We start from the raw sequence: 24853 nt of genomic DNA, 5'->3' as shown, positions 1-24853 counted from the left end.
AGTTTGTCCTGTTCACAAGTCATTTAAAATTTAGCTCAACATATCACACAACCATAACTTATTCAGCGACTGTTGACCGTAAGACAAACGCTTTCAACTGATCCCCCTCGGGCTCTGCTGTTGAACGTGTTGAAAACGTGGGATTGGGAGAGAGACTTGAAACAGGGTGGTTTGGGGTTCTAATTAAATTTCCGATAAACTACCACAAACGAGTGCTAATAATGGATGACAAGACAAACACGCTCTACTTCAGGAGCCTTCAGAATCTAACGCTCCATTGAAAAACACTTTCTTTCCTCCCCCAACCGGGATCGCACATCATGCATGCGTAATGAAATGGTGCTTTCAATGCATGAAACTATAACAGCGCCAGAAATTGGCTTTATTATGGCGCCATCGATCAAGTGAATGTGGGCCAAAGCAGGCGCTCGCAACCCACACACACACACACACGGTTTGCGATAAGCAGCATCTTGCCCGTTTGACACAGAGCGAAACATAAACATCACATGTTGTGATTAATGTGTCACACATCGTTCTTCTTTAACGACTGCGAACAGCCAGTGCAATGGTACATGAAATCAATAAATGCTTCCGCCGGCTTTTGCTTCACACCCCACCATTCGGGCTCGGGTCACTTTCGGATGGCACCGTCCCTTTTGGGTGTGTTTAGGAAGTGACATACCGAAGCATCATCATTTCTAATGCACGACTCAGGCACTTAAACAGACGCTATGATGAAAAAAATACATCGCAAAGCGATAGAGGATTAATGTGAAGGAGCAATGAATATTCATTTGAGAGAGTGCTTGTCAATAAAGTGCACCATTTTCAAAAGAATCTGTCTTTTACTCAGTCAGATGTAAAAAATAGGGGAAAGAACTTAATTCAGACTTTTGTACCGCACTTGTGATTCCAAATGCGAAGGTTGTCCTAAGCATATGATGACGTTTTGAAAACAACTGATGCGCTTGTCTTGTCAAATTGCTGCAGTCAATGCGCTCAACGTTTCTACGCTTGCAAAATCGAGTAAAAACCCCTATACCGAAGTATTCAATTAAATGTTTTCTACTCTGAAAAAGGTTCCTTCATAACTCCAAATAAGGTTCTCTCTGCCCCAAATGAGTTGCTCTAGGTCGGGATCGATCTCACGACATCTGATGCATAAGACCGTACTCTTAACAATGGCTCTATTTCAACGCTCAGACTGTTCCTCGTTAAAACCCACTTTTTTGACGACAGTTCGACAAAAGCTGAAACAATAAAAGCTTCGTGGACAATGCTTGCTAATTATTCCAGCTTTTTTTTCTCCCCTTCTCCACTGCAAAAACGACCCGTATATACCATGCTCTTCATCTAACATATAACTATTTTGTCCTCGAAACTACACCACTAACACAACACAGGCGAGGCGTTATCAGCCCGCCTCCCTGCGAAACGCTGCACCAGACCGCGTTAGAAAAGGCAAACAAACAAGAACCAAACCTCCCACAAAAACGGTTCTCCACCCGTGGCCTCGCAACGCAAGGCTAGATCTCGACTAGTTCAGTCCCGTTTTCAGTGTATTGCGATCGCACTGGACTGATAACGAGCATGCTGCTGCTCCCCGCCGTTCAGCTGGTTACGGTGGCTGACATTCGGTTTAATTCCCCACAGAGACACTACATAGGGCGGTGTATAATGCTCAGTAGAGAGCAAAAAAGCATAAAATGGAATATGGTTACGAACTATCGAGACTAGCATACTAACGTGACACGGACGCGGGGTTGCATCATGGTAACATTCCCAAACAACACCCAACAACACACATTACGGTGTGAATGCTAGAATGTGCAGACAAGAAAACTGAAGCATATTTTAAGGACACATTTATTAATTCACATACTTTAATTCAACAACTTTTTCGGCAACCTTTCTGTCTTTCATGATTTGGGCCAATTGGTGTCAACCTTTTACCCAACACTGTTCCTCTGCGACCTACCAACTCTGACGTCAGAAGGAAGATAAGTAGAGCACGCAAAGCATGGCCCCGAAAAAGATAAGCGTACGCGCAATCGTACCGCCCAGATAAGACGCTTCTTGCCGAGACGACACCGAACCTCTGGCGGACCTGGTCCTGCACGAAGACAAGCCGATTGTTCTTGCGGTCGGCACGTACCAATAAAACGGGAGACGTGGTTAGAAAGAAAGAAACGGAACGTGATGAGATTAGAGCGGATATGATACAATGAGGTGCTAAAGGTGTCTGCACCGTGACGACGGTATTATATTCCATCGGTAGTAACCTAACATTACTAAGCGTGGAGCATGATTTTAACATTCATGTAACTCAATGTCGTCCGAAATTGAAATTTAATAAAATGTTCCTCTGATTTTTATTGACCTTTTCTCCATTTATGGACACACTTCAAAAGCAAATGAATTCCGTCGTCCCGGAATAAATGTTCCAGTGGGATAAGGGTATTCATTTTTGATTTCATTATGATCGTGATTGGGAAGGGAGAAAGTATGGCATTTGGCATCTGTGCAAGAGTGTAATATAATTCCATATTTATACTTACATTCCCATTCCGTGTTACTTCAATCAGTAAACGAATCTACCATTCGCAAAAGTTCATCCCGCTTGCTAACGAATTTTCACTACAAATAGCAACACAAAAACCAGCTCTTGCATGCGAATGTGGGAAAGAAACTAATGGAAAGAAAGAATAAAACCAACACGGCCGTTTTGCGCTAAACGGTGTACTGCCTAGCAACTTCCAGAGAGAAACAAAAAACTTCCGAAAAGCCCACAGGCCCCGAAGCAATCGGAACCATCTGTGACTGGGGGGGAGGGAGGTTCGCTCTGACTCGTTGTGGCTTTGTGCGTTTCCCGCCCCGATAGCGACCATGACCCTCAACGTAAAGTGGATATGGAAAACGCTTCATTCAAACAAACAGTAACAACACCGTGGCAATTTCCCGCGCGGCTCACGATAATGATATTCATTTTATTTTTATTTTTTTTCTGCCCTTCCTAACAACCCAAAACGGAAAGAGGAATTCGGCACACAAACACACACAGAGCACGAGAAAGGAGAGCAAATATCAACGGCAGCAGACCAACACAAACACACCGAAATTAAGCTCCCTTCTTTCTTTCTGGGGTGAATTTCTTTTCCGCTCGACCCCGATTATCAATTCGCCGCCGCCCGAGACACTTTTGTTTTCCAGACTTTCGCTCTTCGTTCGAATCTGCGCCAGCCAACCATTCTGAAACTCACCCCACGGGCTAGAGGGGCCATGTGTGGCAAAGACATCTCGGTTTCCTCCTCCCCAACCCTACCTCTACTATGTTTTGTGTCGTCCGCCCCGAGGGGTGAAAAGTGAAAATCGAATCGGGCAATTATTTTCCTGAAACTGGTACGAAATAATTTACACCGAAATAACCCACCCCGGCGGTAGTGCAGCAGCAAGCGGCAATCGAACCCCTAAGAAAGAGGGGCAAAATATATTGGCAATTCTCTTTCATTTTCCCAGCCCAGGCAAAGAAAGGGGCGGATGAGCAGAGACGATCGTTTTGCCGCAGGTCAAACGATCCGAGGGGCACCAGCAACGCCACAGCTGTACGATCATCATCATGATCACCTTCTCTCTTTGCCTGTCTGCCATTGCCCCTTCTTTTTGCCTTTGCACATCCTTTCTTCCATTAAAATACACTTTCATCTTCTAGCAGAGAGAAGAGAGAGAGAGAGGGAAAGAGCGGACATTAAAAGTAACTTTTCCTTCGCCGCCACACGGTACAGAGCAGCAGAGCACGCCAGGCCTGCTAGCTTTCCCTTCCTTGTGCTTGGCTCCTTATTAATCACCTCTTCCGACTCTCGCTTCTCCGTTGGTTTGGCCCCTATTATCGGGACCAAGTGCAGAAAAGAGTGCATACACACACACACACACACAGACTGATGGTTGAAAAGTGCGAATCGACGGAAACAATTAATCGAAATCGACCCAACGACGAGAGAGAGCAATAGAGAGTGAAAGAGAGAGAAAGAGATTGTGTGCAAAGAAAGGCAAATCACGGAGCCGCCACGGGGCGGATCACGCCCTGGCGGCCCGTGGGGTTGTTCATCTCATTTATGCTTCCAACACAACGCAGGCAAATCATTTCCGCACAACAAACCGTATGCTACTCTCAATCTTTCTCTCTTTCTGACTCTCTCTCTCTCTTTATGCGTGTGTCTTGTATGACAACGAGATTTAATTAGGGTATAATTTATGAATCTAGCACAGTGGCTACCACCACCGACCGGGTGGTTGGCCACTTTAGGTGCCGGAGCATCGAATGAACCATGATTAACCCTTTGCGTACGTCTGTGTGTGTGTGTGCAAATTCCTGTCTCACAAGCACAAGAAGAGATGCATTGGCCAACCGAGCCTAATGCATTTTCGCTAATTTTGCTAAAACGAAAGTGGCGGCCACATTAGTAGCAGACGAGCTTCCGTGCCCAAGCGCAAAGGAAAGGAGCGACTAATTTCATTCAAAATATGCACACGACAAAACCGGTGAGGGAAAAGGATGATGATGATGCTGTATTGAATGTGGAAAAAAAAATGTGTTACTTAGCAGCACACATAGAAGCAAAGTTAAGCGAACTTTTATGCGATTTACCATCAATCACAGCGTTTGGCAGGACAGTGGCATCAGTTGTTTTCGGAACGTCATCATGCTTGAGACAACCTTAGCACTTGATATCGCAAGCGCGGTACGCAATATCACAAACAAGCTTTCAACCAACGCCTGTAAACGTTTTCAAAGTAAGACACACACCTGAAAATCGAGCTGTCAATTAAAGGCCCCGAATCCGTTTATACACTTGTAGTTGGATACTTTCTTCAATCCGCAACATTAGAATTGTGAAATTTGATACCGCGCTTGCGATATCAAGTGCAAAGGTTGACTTAAGCATGATGACGTTCCGAAAACAACTGATGCGCTTGTGCTGTTAAATGCTGCGGTTGCGTTTAAAGTTGCTACGCTTGTGAAATTAAGAAAAAAGTGTCTTGAGTGTGTTTTATCATTTTAATAGCGAGTTTTTATACCATTCTTCCACCACCAATCAGTTTCTGCAGCTATTTGTAGAAGCATTGTTTTCTATATTATGTTCCAAAACATTGAAATTCGTACAGAAAACTTTTCATCCATAGCTCTGTTTCACAACCACCACAAAAACAAACTTCGATTATCAGTACAAACATCCTACCCTCCCCCGCTCTGCAATAATCACGCTCTCCCTTTTGCCGGACTCTTGAGCAACGCGGAGCAGGAGTTCGATAAGGGTAGAGAGCGAAAACACATTCCATTCACCATCATTCCGATGACCTTTTTACTCAGAGTCTCTGCGCGCAACGGAACAAGACTTTGCACTGCTGAAATTATCAATCTTACAGTCGTTTGCGCGTTTTTCGGTGTGTAATGGGAAAAAGGCACTAGGCGCCACAGTTTATAAAGCAAAGATTATTGTGCGCTTGTAAAAACATTTTCGTTTCACAGACACTTTTTGCTGTTTACGGCGTTGATTTGCCATTGACATTGCATTTTAACATATTGCAAAAGAGCGTGTTTCGGAGGGGAGGAAGACATCCGTAATTTAATGAGCATTGTTTGTCTTCTACTCATTACACGTTTAGCAACATCCTCCGCGAGCTTTCTCACAACACAACAGCCCTTCAATCGTCGGCGGAGCGCGCACGTTGTGTGCCCGGAGAGTGTGTACCGGAAAAAAATGGTGAAAGCTCATAGTGTGTCATAAAACTGGCATAAAGCCTCAGCCCCACAAACAGCAGGGTCAGGAATGCTGCCTGCCAGCCAGGGTAAAAGGTGTCGATGGTTTTGTTGTGCGCTGCATGTTTTCCTCTCTGTAATGCCGTAGGTGTTGGGGGATACTTTTTTTTTTGGTATGTCTCGTTTTGGAACACACTGCTGCTTTTTTTGGGCAGAAGCTCACGGCCACCTGCGCTGTCGGTCGTGTCTCGAGATGCTTTTCTTGCCGGCCAAATCATCCACCTTCGCACCTTCGCGTAAGATCCACGTAATTCCGGCCTCGAGCAATCGGGATGGGAGCAAACGGGGACAGACGCTGCACACACACACAAAGGACCGGGAAGGGGTCTCCACATAAATCCGATTGTGCCTGTTGGTGTGCGGCACTCTATTCATAAAACGTTGTTTGTCGCTCGCTGGCTGGCTGGCTGTTGTTTTGTTTGGGCAACGCTCGCTTTCCTTTTCCTGTGCCCATTTTCCACCGTTTACCAAAAGACGCCAAAAGTGTCGCGCTTGTTTCGTTGTTGCACAAAAGACGAGGTTTCTTTTTTCTCTCTCGCTCTCTTCTTTTTGGTTGCAGAATAAAAGAACAAAAAGCCTCCGCGCCAACCACCATTTCTCCAAACAACTTTTGCACAATATGTACTACTTTCGCCGCACATTTTAATATTCCCACACAGGCCATTAACGGCGGAGAAGCGTGCACCTTTTCGCACATTTACTTTATTAACCGGATGGCTGTTTTTTTGTGGCGTGAGAAAGATAAGTTATAAAACGTTACCTAATTTTACAACCTGAAACAGCAATAAAAAAGCATAGTTAAAAGTTGTAAGAACATAACACAGGTTTGGCATACGTAATGTAACGTTTTGAACGGATGTAGTTTTATTGTCAAGTTTATGTAACCGGAAGCTACGGTCACACAAGACTTGTTTGTTAGTATTACTTTTAATGTTAAAACATTTTTCAATAATTTTAAATTTTAGAGACATTTTAAATTACAACATAACACACACACACATCGTGCTCGAAAGTTATGTCTCATTTTACGTCTCTCAAGTATGTTATTTTTTGCACATCAAATAAACCCTAAAAATAATGACATAATTCTAACGCCGGTCGACACCGGATCTACACCAATGTACGTGTGCGTGTGCTGGGGCTGCTGCTCGCAACAACAACAAAAAAACCAAACGCAATGACAACGCGGAACAGTCGCAGTGGCGTCGCAAGCGTCATACAGCACACACACACACAGCAAACTCTTTGGCGCCACTGGTCCAACCTCCTACCCCTCCCTCCAAATCTTAAAATTAAAGCCAAAGTGTCATGTCTCTCTCAGTCCCCTCGTTTACGACTTCCGCACACGATTTCATGGCGATGTGTGTTCGCCCCCCTGGAACTCAGCACTGCGCTTCTCTCAGTGGAAAAGCGGAACCGGACCGTTCAGAACGGAAACTCACCCCTTGGGCTTTCCGGGATAAAAGAGCACAGCATTTAATTGGGGAGCATGAAATCTTTCATTTTCTTGGTCGCTTGCTTTCTGCTGACAGCGGCAGCGTTTCAAAGGCTGAGGATAAAATGGATCAGTTTACGGTGGAGCTATTGGCAATGCTGACGAGTTTAGCTGCAACCATTCTTTTCCTTTTGTGATTCTGGCAGACTGTGAACATACTGTCTAACGTTGATTAAATAGAGAAGAGCAAAACTTAAATTATCTTTGTCCAGCTGATTCAATTTGTAAAATATTGGGCCCCTTTCCGTTTTAAGATCGTAAGCTGAAATTACAACCAGTCAGCTGTTTGCATTGTATAGCAGTTTTCGAGCAGCTATCAAAGTGGGTATAATATACAGGTGGGCTGATCCCAAGGTGTATGTATTTAGAAGGTTGATTTTTATCGCTTCTTCTGGGCGACATCATATTGTGGGAGACAGCTGGCAATCTCTGCATACAAACTTCCAAAGTGTTCTCTTCTTCTTCTTCTTAATAGGGTTGGTAGGTTGAGGCCTCCTATACCATCCGTTTTTTGAAGGTACAATCAGAGGTTTGACTACCATTTTTGGGAGGGGAAATCATCCATTCTCCTTTGATGTTTATATTACTGTTTCGTTGATGTTTATATGTTGTGGTTGAGATCTTTCTGATTGATGCACAGTGTTCTCATAGCCCGTTTTTTTTATAACCAAATTTGAACGTCACCTTTTGACAGGACGGGAGAAAACTGTTGAGAAACACAAAACATTCTTAAAATCTTCATTATATTCACTCAAAGTTCTTCAAACACGTGAAATACTGCTAATTGCAAGCTAAATCAATTAAGAACGATTTGACATCCATTTTTGTTTCTATGCAACATCTTCGATGAGGAGACAAACATCTGCTACGTGTGTGCTGTTATGAAAAACGATCCGTTCCTATCGAAACTCATTTCATCCGTTCTGTCAAATGGATATAGTTGTCAAACTATATCGGACGAGACCACCTGGTCTGCATACACTTTGATTCTAGATTCCACCACCATCTTTGATGCACCTTAGGATACATGAAAACACTACCTTGATTTCACAGTTTTTCGAGCAGGAACTCGAATCTAATTCTAGCTTTGAGGCTAAAAATCGGACGCTAGTTTTGTGTGTGGTTTTGTATGGAGTGTTGACATGCTTTCAGCCGTCAACTGTCAAACTCCATACAAGAAAAGCTGCCGAGTATCGTGAAAGGCACCATTCTTAGTGACGCAAACACTCGCTTAAACGCAAGTATCATGTATCGCTTATTTATGGTCGGTATGCTGATTCTTTCTCTCTTTCTCTCCCTTTTCCTCTCTTTCAGAGTTCCACTAAACTTGCGCAAAATAGCGTACGTTATCATTATGCCAAACGGCAGCACCGGAAGGAGCCGGAACGGCGATACAAACGGCAAAGAAACAAAAGCGCAGCGAAAAAGAAACATAAGGGCCAGCTCAGACATGGACCTCTCGACAAACACACAACCACACACACACACACATGGCAAAGCAATGTACAGGATGTGAGATGTATGCTTGGTGGTCCCTTTCCGACGCCCTGCTACCGGAAGCAAATGGGCTATTATCTCTTTCCGCTGGGTGAACAAAAACCCATTGGCCACCAAGGGAGAGAATTTTGCGTTTTTTACACAAATTTCGTAACAATTTTAGTTTAATGAAAAAAAGGCCATTCATATGAAGAAATTTATTAAAAGACACCACTTGGTGGAACTTTAAGCTGATCGATTTCAATCGGAGCTGTACGGTTTAAAGATCATTATTTGGTTGTATTATTAGAAACGCTCGTTGACAACATTAGCTCAGGCACATTGTCGGCTCACAAACACAGCAACGACAAGCATCACACAATCGACTGTTTCGATCCAGGAGGGTACCGAATAGGTCACGGGATCGTTTTCTTGCAACCGGTAGATAAGGAAACGACAAGCAAAAAGCAGCCACAAAACATCAAACCCTCCCCTCTTCTGGGGTGTAGCAGCCAGCAGGACACAAAAAAGAACATTGTTCGCCTGTGCATCTGCTGTGCTAGCGGGCCTAGTTGAGAGTTGTTTAATGAATTTTCTATGCTTTTTATCGAGCACCGAAAGCCCTCGTGATACTGCCCCCTTTTTCTTCATCCCCTTGTTTTTCCCCACTGGATGGCGCATAATTGCCGAACTATTTGAATGTTCAGTGTTCAAACATCCACTCTCAGCGCAATTGTTGGACTATTAGCATTACTTTTTTTTCTTTCTTTTCAATTTCCCATCTTATGGCATTAAATATGCATGCTAAATCAAATAGAGCCTCAAATTTGTGTCCCAAACCGTATTTCGACCTGATTTGTTCCGTTCCTAGGAACTGTTCCTAGCGCTCTTTTTTCTCCAAATTTCGGTTGCTTTTGGTCACAGCTTTACCTTTACTGGCGCCAGACTGCATGATTCAGGTTGGGGGCGAATGACACGATCCAGGGGAATCATTTTCATCAGAATCAACTCAATTAACCTTAAAATCTTCTGTATCTGCAACCCCGCGCTGCGTTCGAGATGGCACTAACCAATCGCATGGACGGACGATGGCTGGGTTTGTCCACTAATTCAAATCGATTCGAATATTCTGTCCTCTCTTCTGGCACCGCCACACCAGAACCAAAAGCGAAGCGTATTCCACCAATCAGAGATTGATCGATCGATCGATCGATCGAATGTTCGGTTGCGATTTCCTCCATTCCCTCCCCATGGGAAATGGTGACGGACGGTAGCGCACGAATCGGAATCGTTCCGGCTGCGCCAGCTGCACACCACCCAGCCTAACCCTTTTTTCATGAATTTTTATGTTTGGGTATCTCTCTCGTATGAATTATGATCGCACATCCATTTTGTTTCATGTTATCCTTTCCTATTGTTTTTTTTTTTTTGCTTCTCTCACTACAAAAACATAATCCTCTGCATTGATATTAGGGCTTTTTTGCGACTTTCAAAAGGATTGTTAGACACATACGAATAAAAAAAAACACCATCAAATCCATGTGTACAAGCTCTCTTCTCACACCTTTTACTCGTGCCAGAAGTCTGTCTGCCCTGCGTGTTTGAGCCACTTCAGGTAACTTAAGGAAGGAGATATACGACCCAAAATACAGAGGAAAAAAATTAAACCAAAAACCAGATTTACTGCCCCGGTGCGTATCAAATTGTCCAATGAAGCTATTAACACGGGAAACACTCTCAAACATGCGGAAGGAGACATAGAGAGAGAGACAGTGAGAAGGTCTCAACCAGCATTTAATCCACGAGGCTGGAGAGAAACACGATACGAGTGTGGTCTCGGATAACTCGCGCCGTTCAACTGCACCGTTTGCCAAGGGTTCCCGAAAGGAAAGCAAGAAGCAAGAATCAGGGCGCAAAAAGGTCATTTCCTGCAAAGGCTGCTGCTGCTGGCCTGATTCAATCGGCACTAATTTCGAATGGTGAATCTGAAATTCTGGCAATTGAGCAGAATTAAAAGCTCTTGAACTTGAGTCTACGAACCAAAGGGGGCCGAAGGGTGTGTTTTCAAACGACCCAGATTGGAACGGGACGGTTGAGGGGGGGGGGGGGGGAGAAAGCCCGTCTTCTTTCGCACATCAAAACAATCAACTGTCATTAATGGGAAGAGAGCCCCCGGTCGGGTCGTTTGGAAAAACACACACTTCAGATTTGCACAGTCGAGGCATCGAAGTAGACCGGGACACAACCATCGTGCTGTGTGTATCGTTTGCCTGCAAACTGCAACCACTGCAACCACCGCTGCAACAACAAACCACTTGGCCGGATTTAAATGGGTGCTGGGGAGGTGGTGGCACATTCCGAAAATTCTTTCCCCGGACGGATGCTGCTGCTGCTGTTGCCGTTTGGTCGTGATTTGGTATGCAAAACAACAAACTCCCCTTGTGTGAATCAAGCATTTTCATTCTTTAAAACCTACCTTTTTTCTCCTCTACCTTCGCCTGTCGATGATGGTAGTCGTTCCGATCGTCGCTCTCCCTCTCCTTCTCGCAAGGTGCTGAAACGGTGCTTTTTTTGGGGTGTTTTTCCGTGTTTTTTTTTTCTTGTTTCTCCACTTCACACAGCAAAATGGTTGCCGAAAAGTGCAGCGCGTTGCAGGAAGTGGGAGGCGGCGGTGTGCTCTGGCGATGGGAAAATCACCGCTACGTCAACACAACTGGGGTGGGACACATACGCGTTTCTAGGCGCACACACACACATACACAACCACTCACACTAAAGTACAGCACACCTTCCAACGGAACAGTGCGCTGCTCCAACAACAACAACAACAAAATCAGGGGGAAACCCACACTGCACACACTCACACCGGGGGAGGAGTGCGCGCACACACACACACACTAACACAAGCGCGCGCGAACGAACGGGCCTACCAGCTCGGGGGCCTCCTCACACACTTGCTTTGCGGCACAATTACGCTCGAACAAACATATCTCCACGCACGCAGCGGCAAACGGCTGTATTAGAGAGAAAGAGAAAGAGGGAAGGCACGAACGTTGAAAAGGGTGAAGAAGAAAAGAAAGCAAATGTAAGCACACGAAATCGATGCAATGATAACGCTAAAACTAAAGGGCTGCGTGTATGTGTGTGCGTATTTGGTTCGCCAATGAGTTGGAAAACTTGGCTTAAAACAATACACCACACCGATAATCAGGTTAGCCGAGACAAAAAAAATGTGCAAAAACATGTCAAAATAACACACAACCCTTGGTTCAAACCACACACTAACACAACCAAAACACACACACAGTCACAGCAGGATGCGGCAGACAGATACTTCTTATTATTTCTTTTCTTTTCTCGCTTGCTCTTTTTCTCTACCGTGCAGCATAAATTATGCTCGGCTATATGCCCTGCCGCCTGTGCATGTACGGTGGGCAAAGAAAAACACACAGCGCACCGTCAAATGCAACCAAATGCGAGACGTTGCCAAAGAGGGAAAGAGAGAGAGAGAAAGAAAGGGAGAACATCCACCACCACCACACGCACACTAGGAGGGGCCGCCACAACCGCACACAACCACAGCCAGACACACCTAAGCCCTAGACAGGGGCGTACATCGCAGGGGCACACACACTTTCCGGTTTCTTTTGGCTGGGAAGAATTCGTCGAAGACATGCGTGTATGCAAGAATTATTTTGTCACGAGTTTTAAATTGCAGTTTTAGTGCACAGCACATACATACACGCGCGCGGGCACATTCCCATACGCGGCCGCTTCTCTCTCCCAGCTGCCGCGATTTGACCGATTCGAAAAACAAGCAAACCGAAACACATCAAACACACAGCCTAATTGATCGCATCCCGTTCCGCCCCTACCCGCGTACTGCGGCTCTTCCGCTTTGTTCCGTTCGCTGCTGCTGCTGGTGATGATGATGATCGCCACCCCGTGACTGCCCCACCGTTGGTTTGTTCCCGAGCGGAAAACGGACCCAACAATCATTGGCCAGCCGAAGAACTGCCGTAGAATAATCATTCAAGAGGGTGCCCGCACACTACTGCACCACGCACGCGTATTCTTTCCTTTGGATATTGCATATACACACACACATACATTTACACACCCATGCACACACACACGTTGGTCGTTCTTCTCCCCACGAAAGCCACGAAGAAAGCCCAAGCGCGTTCCGTGAAATTGATGATGACGCGCGCACTGATTGCCCTCCCGTCCCCAAGGAATGCACCCCAGGATGAAGAAAAGCAATGCACTCGAGAATGCACTGAGAAAAAAGAAACACACACACACACTCACAGGAACACTGATGTTGCCCCCAGCACCGAAAAACTCACTCTCTGCTTGGCTGAACCCCAAAACATACGAACGCACGCTCACGGGACGATTGAATCTTCTTCACTGGCTGCAAATGAGGGTTCCACTTTGCTGGCCCGCTGTCAGCCAAGCGCTGTCAGTCGGTGGTGAATGGTGATTTTTGGCCGATTCGGTGGTGAAATTTTAACGAAAGAATGGATTTTGTCCATTGAAATGTGCACGTACTCCCACTGTGTAAAACGAAGGAAAGGGCCGAACGACAGTGGACGCGTGCTGCGGATTGCATACCATAAGGAGTATAAAATTTAAATTGAACGGTTGCAATAAGAAAATATTTTATTCACGACAGTCAGGCTATATTGTACATTGTTTTGAGTCGCTCACAGCTGGACACGATTGAACAGTTTAAGTTCAAATATTTAAAAATTGATTCTCATACACTAAACACAGTGAAAGGGTTGGGGAATTCATTTTGTTCAATTGGAAACGACTGCACACGTGCTTTTGCTTATTTCAGATACTATTGTAGCAATAGTTGTTTTTATTGTTTAAATCGTAACATATAGCTTCATAAGTTTTAGTCGTCTTCTTCTATAGCTTTATACTATACACTCGCACCAAACCATCCTCCCCGCAACTGGCCAGCTGATGTTGTTCTACGTGCGGCCGGAATGAAAGACGCTTGACCGTGAGATGATGTGCGTGACTGAAATAAATACATTATAATGTAAAATGTGTCTTCAAACGCAAAACCAATTGATACTTACTCTTCCGAAATGTTCAACAAAAGATCCCACTGGCCCAATGCGTACAGCTTAATCACACCACTCTCAAGCCCGACGGCCACTAAATACCGGCCATCCGACAGCTTCCTCCTACCAAACGCGACCGCAGTGATTGACTCGTTTTTAAGTTCCAAAACACCGGCCTGTTCAAAGGGAGCAACTGCCGCGCCATTCGACTCCTCGTTGGATGCCTTCCATGCTACCACCTTGCCATCGCGCGATCCCGTAGCAAACCGCTTCGAATCGTGAGACCAATCGCAGCACCAGATGATGCGCGTATGCACACCCTTCGTCTTGTCGGAGCGCATCACCAGTTCGAACGCGCTCGACACGCGCCGGAACACGGAAAATGTACGATCACGTGACACCGATAGGAGATATTGGCCGTCCGGAGCAAATGCCAGCTGTGTCACCGTTAGCTGGTGTGCGGTAAGCTGTTGCACAACGCGCCAGGAAGCCGTGTCCCAGAGAAGGATCTGTGCCTGATCGGTCGAGGTGGCGCGGCAACCGGACGCGATGAGTGCGCCGTCGGGTGAGGATACAATCGCGTACAGCTCGTTGCCGTGTCCGTAAAGCTTTTGAATTTCGGGCCACAGCGTGTTTTGCATAAGGGTTTCTTCCGCCGGCGGGGATTCTAGGGCGATCGGGCTGAAGTAATGCTCCGGGTACATGTCCTTAATGTGCCGGGAGTCCGTTTCCGGTGTTTCAACCTCAAACACGGCCTTGTTGGACAGTCCCAGCGAGGGAACGGATGCACCCATTGGGTTACCTGAACAAAGAAAACAGAATAATTAAACATTTATCGTTCTAAATCATCAACCACTTGGCAATACATACTTTCCACGACTGCATCCCCCTCCGGATCGGTCACCACACCGCACAGTGCTCGGAAGTTTTGCACAAAGTTCGACGGCGCTTGAAAGATGCGTATTATCTTCTCTTCCGCCGCACTGGCCAACCGGTAGCGCGACAGCAACGTTAAACACTGCATATCATAGCCGTGCACCTGCGGACGTCCCAGCTCGTGCCACGTTTCTTCCCCTTCCGGTCGGCTCCACGGCGCATGGATGCGCGTCGTTTGATCGGCAGAAAGTGTCACCACGTACATTCCACCGGCCGGGTCCCAGGCCAGATCTCTTACACCTCCAAAATGGCCACCCAAGATGGTGCCCGGTTTCCAAAGGCCCGGCTGTTCCGCATCCTCGCGCCACAGATGAAAGCTGCCCTGAAAACCGTGCCCAATGATGGAGCTGCCGTCGGGTGAGAATTTTCCCCCATAAAATCCGAGCGAGGATCCTCCCACCTCGCCCACCCGTACGCTTTCCACCCAAACGCCACTCTCGGACGGTGTCCACACGGTCAGGCTCTTGTCGATGGAGCTGGACAGTAGGTGCAGCTTGCCGTCACGCATACAAAAGTGCACCCCGTACACCCACCCTTCATGGCCCTGCAGAACGGACTCCAGCGAAAGTGCATAATGATACGCGGCTCCGTCCGCGGCTCGCACCGTAAACGTACGCTCTTCCAGCGTTATGTCCTCTTCGAGCAGAATTTCCTTAAACTCCTTTTGCTTCTGCAAGGACGCTCTCGGCGAAATACGCCACAAGCGTATGAACGTGTCCTGGGACGAGCTAGCCAACAGCCAATCCTCACTGTCCGGCAGCTGGATGCAATCCAATCCACGCACCCAATCGCAGTGTCCCTTCAGCTGTTCCACCGGCTCAAACGTTGCCTCGTCTGCGTCGGTTCGCTTCTGTCGGACGCACAGCTTCACCACATCCGTGTCGGTTGTGTACGCAAGCATCACTGCGTTCGATCGCGGCAAGCAGAACAACTTCATCGCGAACGTCAATCCCGAGCGTAGATCAATCGTTTGAGTGCATTCGAAGGTGGACTCGGCAGTCGCTTGCCACAGCTTAATGGAACTATCAACCGATCCAGTGGCAACGATCAGATTGTTCGTTGCAGTATCGACCAGTGCATCCACCGCAGTCACACCCTTTGTGTGGCCCTTTAGAATGAATCGTACCGCACCGCCGTCCTGTTTCGTGTTCCACAGTATGCACGTTCCATCGTCCGAACCGGAGAGGAGATTAATGCCACCGTGACACTCGCTCCCGTCGCGAACCACGCGCACCGTGTTTACTCTCGCTTTGTGGCCAATCAGAGTACGAACGATTTTTACTGAGCCATGGTACTGTGGAAAGAAGAAACGTTCAAGTCCTCGTGCTCATGTTGATGGTGGCCAGAGTTTACCTTCGGATCGAACACTGCAATGGCGTTGTTGGCGGCGAAGTAAATCAATCCATCCGGGCCCCAATCCAACGAGTCCGGTGTCCGATTGCAGGCAGCAGAGGTGTAGATTGTTTCTACGAACATTTTTAAGCTTTCGTCGAAGGAAGCACGCAAATCATCCGCATGTGCGCTGGCGAGACCGGGCAATGTTTACAACTTTACGAGGCGTGTTTTGGTTAAGCTGTCAGTTTGACAGATGGAACTGATTTGAATAGGGCTGCTTCAAACGGTGGTTATTTCTTCAAAATTATCGTAGTTTTCTCTCAAATGAAAGCAATATAAACGTAAAAATAAGAAGAACTTGTGTAATGTGTCATTAAAATAACATTCCACTTTATTTAGCGCATTTTAAGTAGAGTTGGGCTAAATTCACAAAAAAGTGGAACTGGGTCCGAACGGTTCCATCAAATTTCGGAACCAGTTCTGAAGGGTAGGTTCAATCACTCACGCTGGAACCGTCCGGAATCTGCCAGAATCGTTGAAATCGTCAAGAATCAACAGAATCGACAGAATCGTCGGAGTTGAGTGGAATCATCGGAATCGTCAGGAATTGACAGCACCGTCCGGAATCGTCGTCGAAATCGTGTGGAATTGTAGTCGACCTATATAAATGAATGTGGGAAGACACTTTTCTGCTCTCCCTAAAATGTTTGGAGCGTTGATGGAACCTCTTAGTATACTGGCATCAATAGGAATTGCCCGTTTTGCGTGTTGAAGTGTTTCGGGGCAATCGGGTAAGGTGGCAGTGAACTCCGATCACTCGATAGTAGTTCACAAATATCGGTCTACTACATTTACGGATGATTCCAGACGATTCCAGACGATTCCGAATAATTCCGAACGATTCCGACGAAGCCGTCGATTCCGGACGATTCCGGTGGAGCTAGCGATTCCACTTGTCTGGAGTCGGAATCGGAAGCAACCTTGCCAGAACTGGAGCGGAGCCGTGGGTGCGTTCCAAAGAACCCATCACTAATGTCTGCCACCAAAATCGTTCCATACCGATCAAGCCAACCGTAACACCATTCAATCCAACCCTGCAGTGCATCCGACGCAACCGGGCAGGGATGCGCGAGGTGCGGCCGCAGTTGTGTCAAAACATTCAGTAGGTGTGTAGTTTGATGTTCTTTCCCCCTTGTCGCTGCTTCTAAACATAGAACAGTGGAAGGAAAAAGGAAGCAACGCAAAGCAGCAACAGCACCAGCAGCAGCATCTCGAAAAATGGCGACCTTCGTATTGGTGGTGGTGGAGAAGATCGCGCTGGCCTTATAGGAAACCCCAGCCCGAACACGCACTTGCTTGGCGCTGCGTGGGTGCTGGCCGTGCAATATTGCAATATACCCAGCAGCAGCAGCGATTGGTCATCGTCTCTCGTCCACACCGACGCACACACACACCCACAGTGATTCCCGTGCTACTCCCAGCATCCCAGTTGCCCTGATCTGATGACCGTGTGTGTGGGGTCTGGTTTTCCTCGACAACCTGTTTTTGCTGCTGACGGCGAGGCTGCATTTTCCTGCCAAGGGTGACCCTGCGTGCGGGAGTTTTTCTTGTAAACGGGTTTTGTCGTAGTGCCACAGGGAAGCGCCAACCATCACCCCGGGGAACCCATACGTGAGTTTGTCTATGTGTGTGCGTGTTTGTGTGTGGTGCACCCTCTGCTGCCTGGCCTACTGATCGCGGCAGTGACGGTGAAATAACGGTTCGCCCCCACGACCAGTGTGTTCGCCAGAGTGTGGCGCATTTCGAAGCGACAATTTGATAAGTAAACAGTATTTAGAAGTATCTGTGACTAAAAGGAGCCAATTGGCCGGGCAAAGCACAAACACCATGTCACGTGCTAAATCGCGCATACAAACGGATGTTTGTGGGGACTGCGGGAGTGCCGGTAGGTGGTCACCATTCCCTCGGTTTGTAGGCTTACACTCACCGCTTCGTTTTATACCCATTGCCCCTTTCCAGATCCATCCTGGGCCTCGATCAACCGTGGCATTCTTCTCTGTGCCGACTGCTGCTCGGTTCACCGCAGCCTCGGACGACACATCTCGCAGGTGAAATCCCTGCGCCAGGGCAGCTGGCAACCGTCCGTGCTGAACTTTGTCAACCAGCTCAATGCGCACGGTGCCAACAGTGTGTGGGAGCATCTGCTGCTCGATTCGGCCGCACCGAAGAGCCTGAAGCGCAAACCCGCGCCCAAGGATGCGGTACACCCGACCAAGGCGGACTTTATCCGCGCCAAGCACGTCCAGCTGGCGTACGTGCTGAAGCCGACGTTTCAAGCGGAGGAGGGAAGCAGTCTGGAGCTGGAGCTGAGCAAACAGCTGCACGCCAGCGTGCGGGCCGGCAATCTCGAAACGTCCCTCCGGCTGCTGGTGCAGGGAGCGGATCCAAACTTTTACCACGAGGACAAGGGCTCGACGCCGCTGCATGTGGCCGTCAAGTCGGGCCAGCTGTCGCAGATCGAGCTGTTGCTGGTGTACGGTGCGGACGTGAATGCGCTGGACGCGCAAGGCAACACGCCGCTCGAGCTGGCCCGACAGGCGAAGCAGAGCGTCATCGCGGAACGGCTGCTGGAGGTCATGTACGAGGTGACGGATCGGCTCACGTTCTTTCTGATTGGCAAAAAGCCCAACCATGCGGTGAGTGTTCGTTACATGTGGTTCAATAACGTTGTGTATTTTGTGCATTTAGTAAACAATTTCATTTTTATGTTTGGCCGCTGTACAGTCTGGACAGCATCTGCTAATTCCGGGCCAGTCGAAGAAGGAAATGAGCGAACAGCTCAAGATTGCACGCGGCAAGCTGCAGCTCGTGCCGAACCGGATGTTCGAGGAGCTGGTAATGGATCTGTACGACGAGGTGGACCGTCGCGAAACGGAAGCCATCTGGGCGACGAGTACACTCAATCCCGACTCTGGCGCGGTGCCGTTTCTGCCCACGAATCCTCACCTCAGTGCCACACGAAATCAGGTATGTCGTCCACGTGTCGGAGGAACGCCCTTCACATTCAGCTAACACACGAGGAGCGTTCCCCGTTTTATTGTTGCTCACAGGGTCGCCAAAAGTTGGCTCGCTTTAGCCAGCAGGAGTTTGCCGGCCTGCTGATGGACGTCCTGCTCGATGCGCACCGGCGTCAGAATATGGCCAACCTGCGTCCCATGGATGGGCCGTTGCCGGCCGGTTTGGCACAGCTGAAAGCGGCCGCCCTAGCACCCGGGGTTGCGGCCGGTGTTGGTGGTGGCATCCGCGATTCCAATCTCTCCGACGATGAGCCGCTGTACGATGCGGTCGCGTCCGACGATGATTACGCTGCGCTGGCGCCGGTAGCGCAACAGGTAAAGCTCCTAATGCGCCAGAAAAAGTCCGTACTCAATCATAACAACAGCTTCGGGTGAATGGCTTCCGGGTGGAGGGAGGGATCTCCGGGTTGGGGGGGGGGGGGGGGGGTGGTGTGTGTGGTACCACGAAACGAACAAGGAAAATATCGTTACAACCAGTAGCCGGTAGTTTAGCCAAAATTTTACGCATCCGCCACTAACACTAACCATTACTAACGCATTGTGATATTAACGTAAAACAAACGCTGAAGTCAAACTCAACGAAGTGGGTGGGTTTGGGAAATAAGGATAGCTTTTGTAGAGCAGGAGAACGTTGTTCCGAAACGTGTAGCATACATATGTATATGTGGGATGATCGGTTTCGCGCGGTGCTTAGATGTGTTACATGTGCTCTCTGTACTCTGTTTGCATTGTATCGGTACACTTATTCATTCATTCGTTACTATAGGTGTTTGTTTCTATTTACACTACCACTTTGCCACTACCACACTAACAATGCTCATGTTTCATGTTTTGTAAAACATCTAAATGATAGAACTGTTCTCATTGTGCCATCTCAGCTCATTTAGTGCTATGATTTACATACGTGTTGTTAAAAGCCAATGTATCGAAAGTTGTATGTGGTTTCTGTGCAGTTAACCAAGGAAAAAAAACAACGACACACAGATCATCCGTCCGTACTGTAGCAAAAGCCATGGAAAACGATTCCCATGAAACAGCAAACACTAACTGAACTAATAAACGGTTTTGCGGTCGCAATTTGCGCCTAACACTAACATTCTGCCCACTCCTACCGTCGTTCTTCAGTGTGTATATTCGTTTCATCTATGCATGTTTTGTTTTGTGATGTTGCAAGAAGTTATCTGTATCGTCCGGCTATGCGTAAGTTTAATTCTATTACTAAACGCTTATCTAACACTCTTAAAAACATAACGGTGGTAAAGAGAGTTAAATGGACTGCGAAATACTTTATCCTTATTGCTTCAATTCATCCCCGTTTTTCCCGTATCATCGTCATCTCCTCCTGTCCTACCCATCCTGTCCTGCCAGGCCCTTGTGAACAAATCATCCCCGGCAGCCGTTTCCAACGTGGAGGTGGAAACGTTGCGCCAGCGAATACAGGACCAAGAGCTGACAATACACGAGCTGCGCAGCATGATACAGAAGCTGGCCTCGGAAAACAATCAGCTAAAGTCGTCCATCGACACAAAGGATCACGATGTGCAGCTGTAAGTATTGTGCGGTTGACCCTCCAAAAAACAAAGTCCATTCACGCCTTTTTTATCTTTGCAGACGCATCGATTCGCATCTGAACGGTTCCGGCGGCGCCAGCGAAGGCTCCCCGGAACGGGACCAGGAAGCACGGCAGGCGGCCGCCGCGGCAGCCGCCGCCTACGCCAAACGACCCGTCAGCATGTACGAAACGCGCCAGACGCCACGTGACGAAAGCCGACCACCGATCACGCAGAGCCTTTACTCGATGGCTCCGGCTGGTGCCAGCGCCAGCATGGACCCGGGCAATGGCACGAATGTGAACGGTGGCACCGGTGCCGGTCAGCTTCCCTCCTTCGAGGAGGTGAAACGCCGCACCGATGTAGTGGCGCGCCGCATCAAGGACCTGTTCGCAGCGATGAAAGATCTTTCCCAGCGGGAAGCGTTCGTCCCGTCGGCGGAACGGATACGGCTGGCAGTCGTTGATTTGATGGCCCTGTTTCCCGCCTCGATCATTGCGAGCGAATCGCTCCGCGGTGCCCTGCAGCAGCTCAACTTTCACGGCAACCTGATCCAGGCGGAGTGTGCCCGGCTGCAGCAATGTTTGGCAGCGGAAGGTATGGTGGCGACGGCGGCCAACACTGTACCGAACGGTGGTGGTGGTGCCGGGGTGGCCGGTGCAGCCAAACCGTTGGCGGAAAGTATTCAGCAAAGCATGGAACAGGTGCGTGGCTGCGCGTACGATCTGGCAATGTCCACCAAAATGCTCATTACTCATCTGCAGCAAGCGTAGAGGTGGTTTAGCACTGTATTAGCTTTGGTTATTTTCAAAAATGTCTATTTTTTGCACCTGGTTTCAATTCCCTTTTTGGTAGTTTATAGTCGAAAAAGGGGACAATTTCTAGCTAGCACCATTTTCCGTTTAAATAACTTACACTAACTTGCTCAGACGGCAGCTAACGTAATTCAACGTAACCCAGCCAAACCCAGCGCGCAGCCACCGAACCAACAGCCCGTTCCGAAGTCAAAACCCGTACAGTATTCGTAGCCATTTCTCTAGCAAGGACGTGTGCGCAAGTCTTTTTGTATTTTCGCCAAAGCTGCGCAGCTTTGAGCGTTGCTTTTTTTTGCAATATTTGTTATTTCTAGTTTTATTGCCGGTAAGCACCGAGCAGATGCCGATTAGCCTCCATCCCGAAAGTGCCAAACGAACACAGGACCAGTGAATACAGTTGTTACTAGTGAACCATTATTTTCTTATATTTTTCTTGTTGCAAGCAGATGAAACGGGACAGACGTTTGCAAAGTAATATTAATTAATTTCACAATGTATCTATCTATTTTACAACGAATACGCACATTTAGACGGCAAGAAAAGGTATGGCCTAAAGTTGAACACGATCGTTTTCGTGTGTGTGTGTGTGTTGAAGCTAACTATTGAATGAGATTTTTTATACATTTTATATGAACTTTTATGTTTCTATTTTCCCTTACGCTATAAACCTAAAACACAGAGATATCTGACAATAATGAGAAGAACATTGGGCAATTGGGATTATAGAGCTCTGTTTTATTAAATACTAAACTGAGCAACTCAAACGTTTACAGATTTTATAAAAGTGTTTCTTTCTTCGTTTGTCTAACATAGAGTATAGGAAGCAATTATACAAGAGATAAAACGTTTGAATGTGTTTCAATCGAGACTCGAAAACTCGGCAAATCGGAGCAACAATTACACACTGGAAGAGTATTTATCAGCTATTGCAATTTATAGTCCGAAAAATGGCTTCTAATCGATATAACGGTAAAGATGATGATAATGATGTTACTAAAATAAAAGATTTAATAATGTGCGGGTCATGTTGAAAAAACCTGGCGCAGCAATGATTTCATAAATGTGTGTACGCTGAGTGCTTTACTATTAATTAAATGTTAGGTGCTTAAGAAAGAATTACTATTAGTGTACTATGTAGGTAAGTGTGTTACGGCTAGTACAACAGTGAGTGTGTCCTTTAAAAACGCACATCTACGGCACTACTACGGAGGGAAAGTAGAAACGGTACGGTACGAAGACAGTGTTCAGATAGGCTCGGGAAGTCACACGCACACTTCCAGTTTCGGTGTGATCTTCATCATTATTCACTGATCCGCATAACAACAATGACGCTGTAAGGCGCAGATTAGAGTAGAATAGCATTGCAGAACGTGAGAAACGGGGGTGGTGGTGGTGGTGGGTGGTAGAGAAGCATCGCGGGAGCACATGGCATGGCGACACTCGACACGGCCCCCGAGGGGACCAAACACCCAAACTTCCGATTGTCCAGGGATGCTGGTGCCGGGGTGCCAGCGCTGGTGCCACTAGTTGTTGTACCCTGCATCTCCCGGGACACTTGCTCTCCTGCTTCATTTACAAACGTGACGCCTTTCTCTCCAGCTTATTTTGCTGTACATGGTTCGTTTTTGGAGGGTTAAAAAAGGAATTTTTACAGATTTTTGAACCGATCTCCAATTATGGTACATTAGTTTTGTGTTTTACCATTTTCTGTACAGTTTTCTTTTTACACATATACAAAAAGAACACACACACACTTAATAGCATATGTACAGAGGATCATCAGTTTCCAATTTTCATAGTAGTGCAAATAAGAAGGATAGTTTTTTAAATGTTTTTTTACAAGGTAGGGACACTTTACACACATGTGCGCTTTTGTGTTTGAATTTTGAAATTTTTACATGGTTTTGAGGAGGATAATTGGACGGGGGGAAAAACAAGGATCGGGAAACTTACACAGGAATATGGCCACACACACATTTACTTAACAAATCGCCATCAAAGAGCAGCGGCTGTATTTATCTTGAATTTGCAAAATGGGAACCTTCATTGCTGCTTACTGCTGCACGATACTAGAAACAATTGGACTACTATTAGAAAAACAACCATGCCACCATTGATCCCAAGCGGTTGCTTAGGAACACTTCCACAGCACGATCGCTAAGTTGCCACCGAAAAACAGGTACAGTATGTTCTTCGTCTCGTACGACACCTCGTAACCGAAGCCTTCGCCGACGACCACATGCCAGAAGGTGCCAAACTTTTTGTCCATCAGCTCTTTGATCGTTTTGGCGGCAACCTGCGGCGGAACCGGGAATCGAAACGAATTTTTGGATTGTGTACAACAACCGGGCCGGTATGTAGATTGTCAGGGTGTGGGAACAGGATTTAGGTGGTGGAGGGAGGAGGAGAATCCGGTAGGAAGCAATTAATTTGGTGGTGGTGAGAGCAATCCAGTGTTCATTACCTCGTAGTTTTGTGCGTATTTCTCACACGCTGTAATGCTCAATTCTATCGCCTCGGCTCGGACATCGTCATTCATATCGGAATACTGGCCCCGTCAACGTGGTGTGAGATTGGTGGTGGTGAGAAAGTGTGTTTTGAGTGCATTTTGGTGCAGGATTGAAACAGGACAAACGTTAAAGAAGAAGGGATATAGCCGAGCACACACGGTACAGGAAACTTGGTGAATAATTCGCAAAGCGGACATATACAAACCGAAGAACACACTACTCAAACCGCGTACGTACCTTGACCAGTGGGTATACGTGGACAATCTTTTTGTCCGCCTCACCTTCGGCCTTCGGTTGGTCCTCCATGGTGGGTGTAAGATTTGGAAGATTTGCTCCCTTTTACTTAGCTGCAGATAGATCTGTTGGATGAAGAAATGGCTGAACAGCTTTGTTAGATACATCGGAACACATCACATAAGTCTGACGATGATTGTTATTGGAGAATGGGAAACCTCACTTGAGCACACACTGTGTGTAATTGAAGGATTGACTTCCTCACCAATTCCTGTATAAAAAGCGTATTTCCTACAGCGCTATACGAGATAAAAGAGAATACAAAACAAAATTATGCTTCATTTCCACCAAATCCACTACTTTTGGACCTTTTTCACCTTCTCAAAAACTTTGCTAACCTTCAACTCCAAAAAAACCTCACGTACTAGATGCTGCTGCACTGCAAACTTTGCTCCAATAGTGTGTGGCTTATTTACCGGGCGTTACTATGGTGACTCATCCCCGTGCAAGGATTCGTACGGCG

The 24853-nt window shown here is 47.1% G+C and overlaps 4 protein-coding genes across 14 annotated transcripts in view; 1 reads left to right on the top strand and 3 right to left on the bottom strand.

Annotated features, from left to right (window-relative positions):
* The window catches only part of LOC1270190 (ADP-ribosylation factor 6), a 36088-nt gene extending 22799 nt beyond the window's left edge, over positions 1 to 13289 (bottom strand). The window contains exons 1-2 of one of the 8 annotated variants that reach the window (XM_308867.5): positions 13142 to 13289; positions 11269 to 11806 (exon numbers count right to left, since the gene is read on the bottom strand). The gene's annotated coding sequence lies outside the window, so the exon portion shown is untranslated. Of the gene's footprint in view, positions 1 to 2561; positions 2663 to 11268; positions 11807 to 12384 lie in introns of those variants that run through there. The other 7 variants (XM_061641252.1, XM_061641253.1, XM_061641259.1 and 4 more) reach the window with 7 other exon arrangements.
* Positions 13290 to 13623: 334 nt separating this feature from the next.
* On the bottom strand, positions 13624 to 16382 carry LOC1270192 (elongator complex protein 2). The gene is made up of 4 exons (XM_308870.5): positions 16163 to 16382; positions 14744 to 16103; positions 13889 to 14675; positions 13624 to 13827 (listed from the first exon to the last, which is right to left on the bottom strand). The coding sequence occupies exons 1-4, from the start codon at positions 16283 to 16285 to the stop codon at positions 13713 to 13715; spliced, it is 2385 nt and encodes a 794-aa protein (XP_308870.5). The 5' UTR covers positions 16286 to 16382; the 3' UTR covers positions 13624 to 13712.
* Positions 16383 to 17247: 865 nt separating this feature from the next.
* On the top strand, positions 17248 to 22647 carry LOC1270193 (ARF GTPase-activating protein Git). The gene is made up of 6 exons (XM_308871.5): positions 17248 to 18089; positions 18164 to 18840; positions 18929 to 19171; positions 19255 to 19536; positions 20590 to 20768; positions 20833 to 22647. The coding sequence occupies exons 1-6, from the start codon at positions 18032 to 18034 to the stop codon at positions 21542 to 21544; spliced, it is 2151 nt and encodes a 716-aa protein (XP_308871.5). The 5' UTR covers positions 17248 to 18031; the 3' UTR covers positions 21545 to 22647.
* Positions 22301 to 24690, bottom strand: LOC1270194 (dynein axonemal light chain 4). Of its 4 annotated transcripts, none has more exons than XM_061647110.1 (4): positions 24554 to 24690; positions 24334 to 24474; positions 24051 to 24134; positions 22301 to 23882 (listed from the first exon to the last, which is right to left on the bottom strand). In XM_061647110.1, the coding sequence occupies exons 2-4, from the start codon at positions 24400 to 24402 to the stop codon at positions 23718 to 23720; spliced, it is 318 nt and encodes a 105-aa protein (XP_061503094.1). In that variant the 5' UTR covers positions 24403 to 24474; positions 24554 to 24690; the 3' UTR covers positions 22301 to 23717. The 4 variants fall into 4 exon arrangements, with proteins under 4 accessions (XP_061503094.1, XP_061503096.1, XP_061503095.1 ...); XM_061647112.1 differs by having other exon boundaries at positions 24596 to 24683; XM_061647111.1 differs by having other exon boundaries at positions 24334 to 24455; positions 24554 to 24644.
* Between the last annotated feature and the right edge of the window lie 163 nt (positions 24691 to 24853).

The sequence above is a fragment of the Anopheles gambiae genome, chromosome 2, assembly GCF_943734735.2.
Source record: "Anopheles gambiae chromosome 2, idAnoGambNW_F1_1, whole genome shotgun sequence".
Classification (NCBI taxonomy): domain Eukaryota; kingdom Metazoa; phylum Arthropoda; class Insecta; order Diptera; family Culicidae; genus Anopheles; species Anopheles gambiae.
Note: the sequence above shows the minus strand (reverse complement) of the source record. Positions and strands in the feature narration are given on the sequence as shown.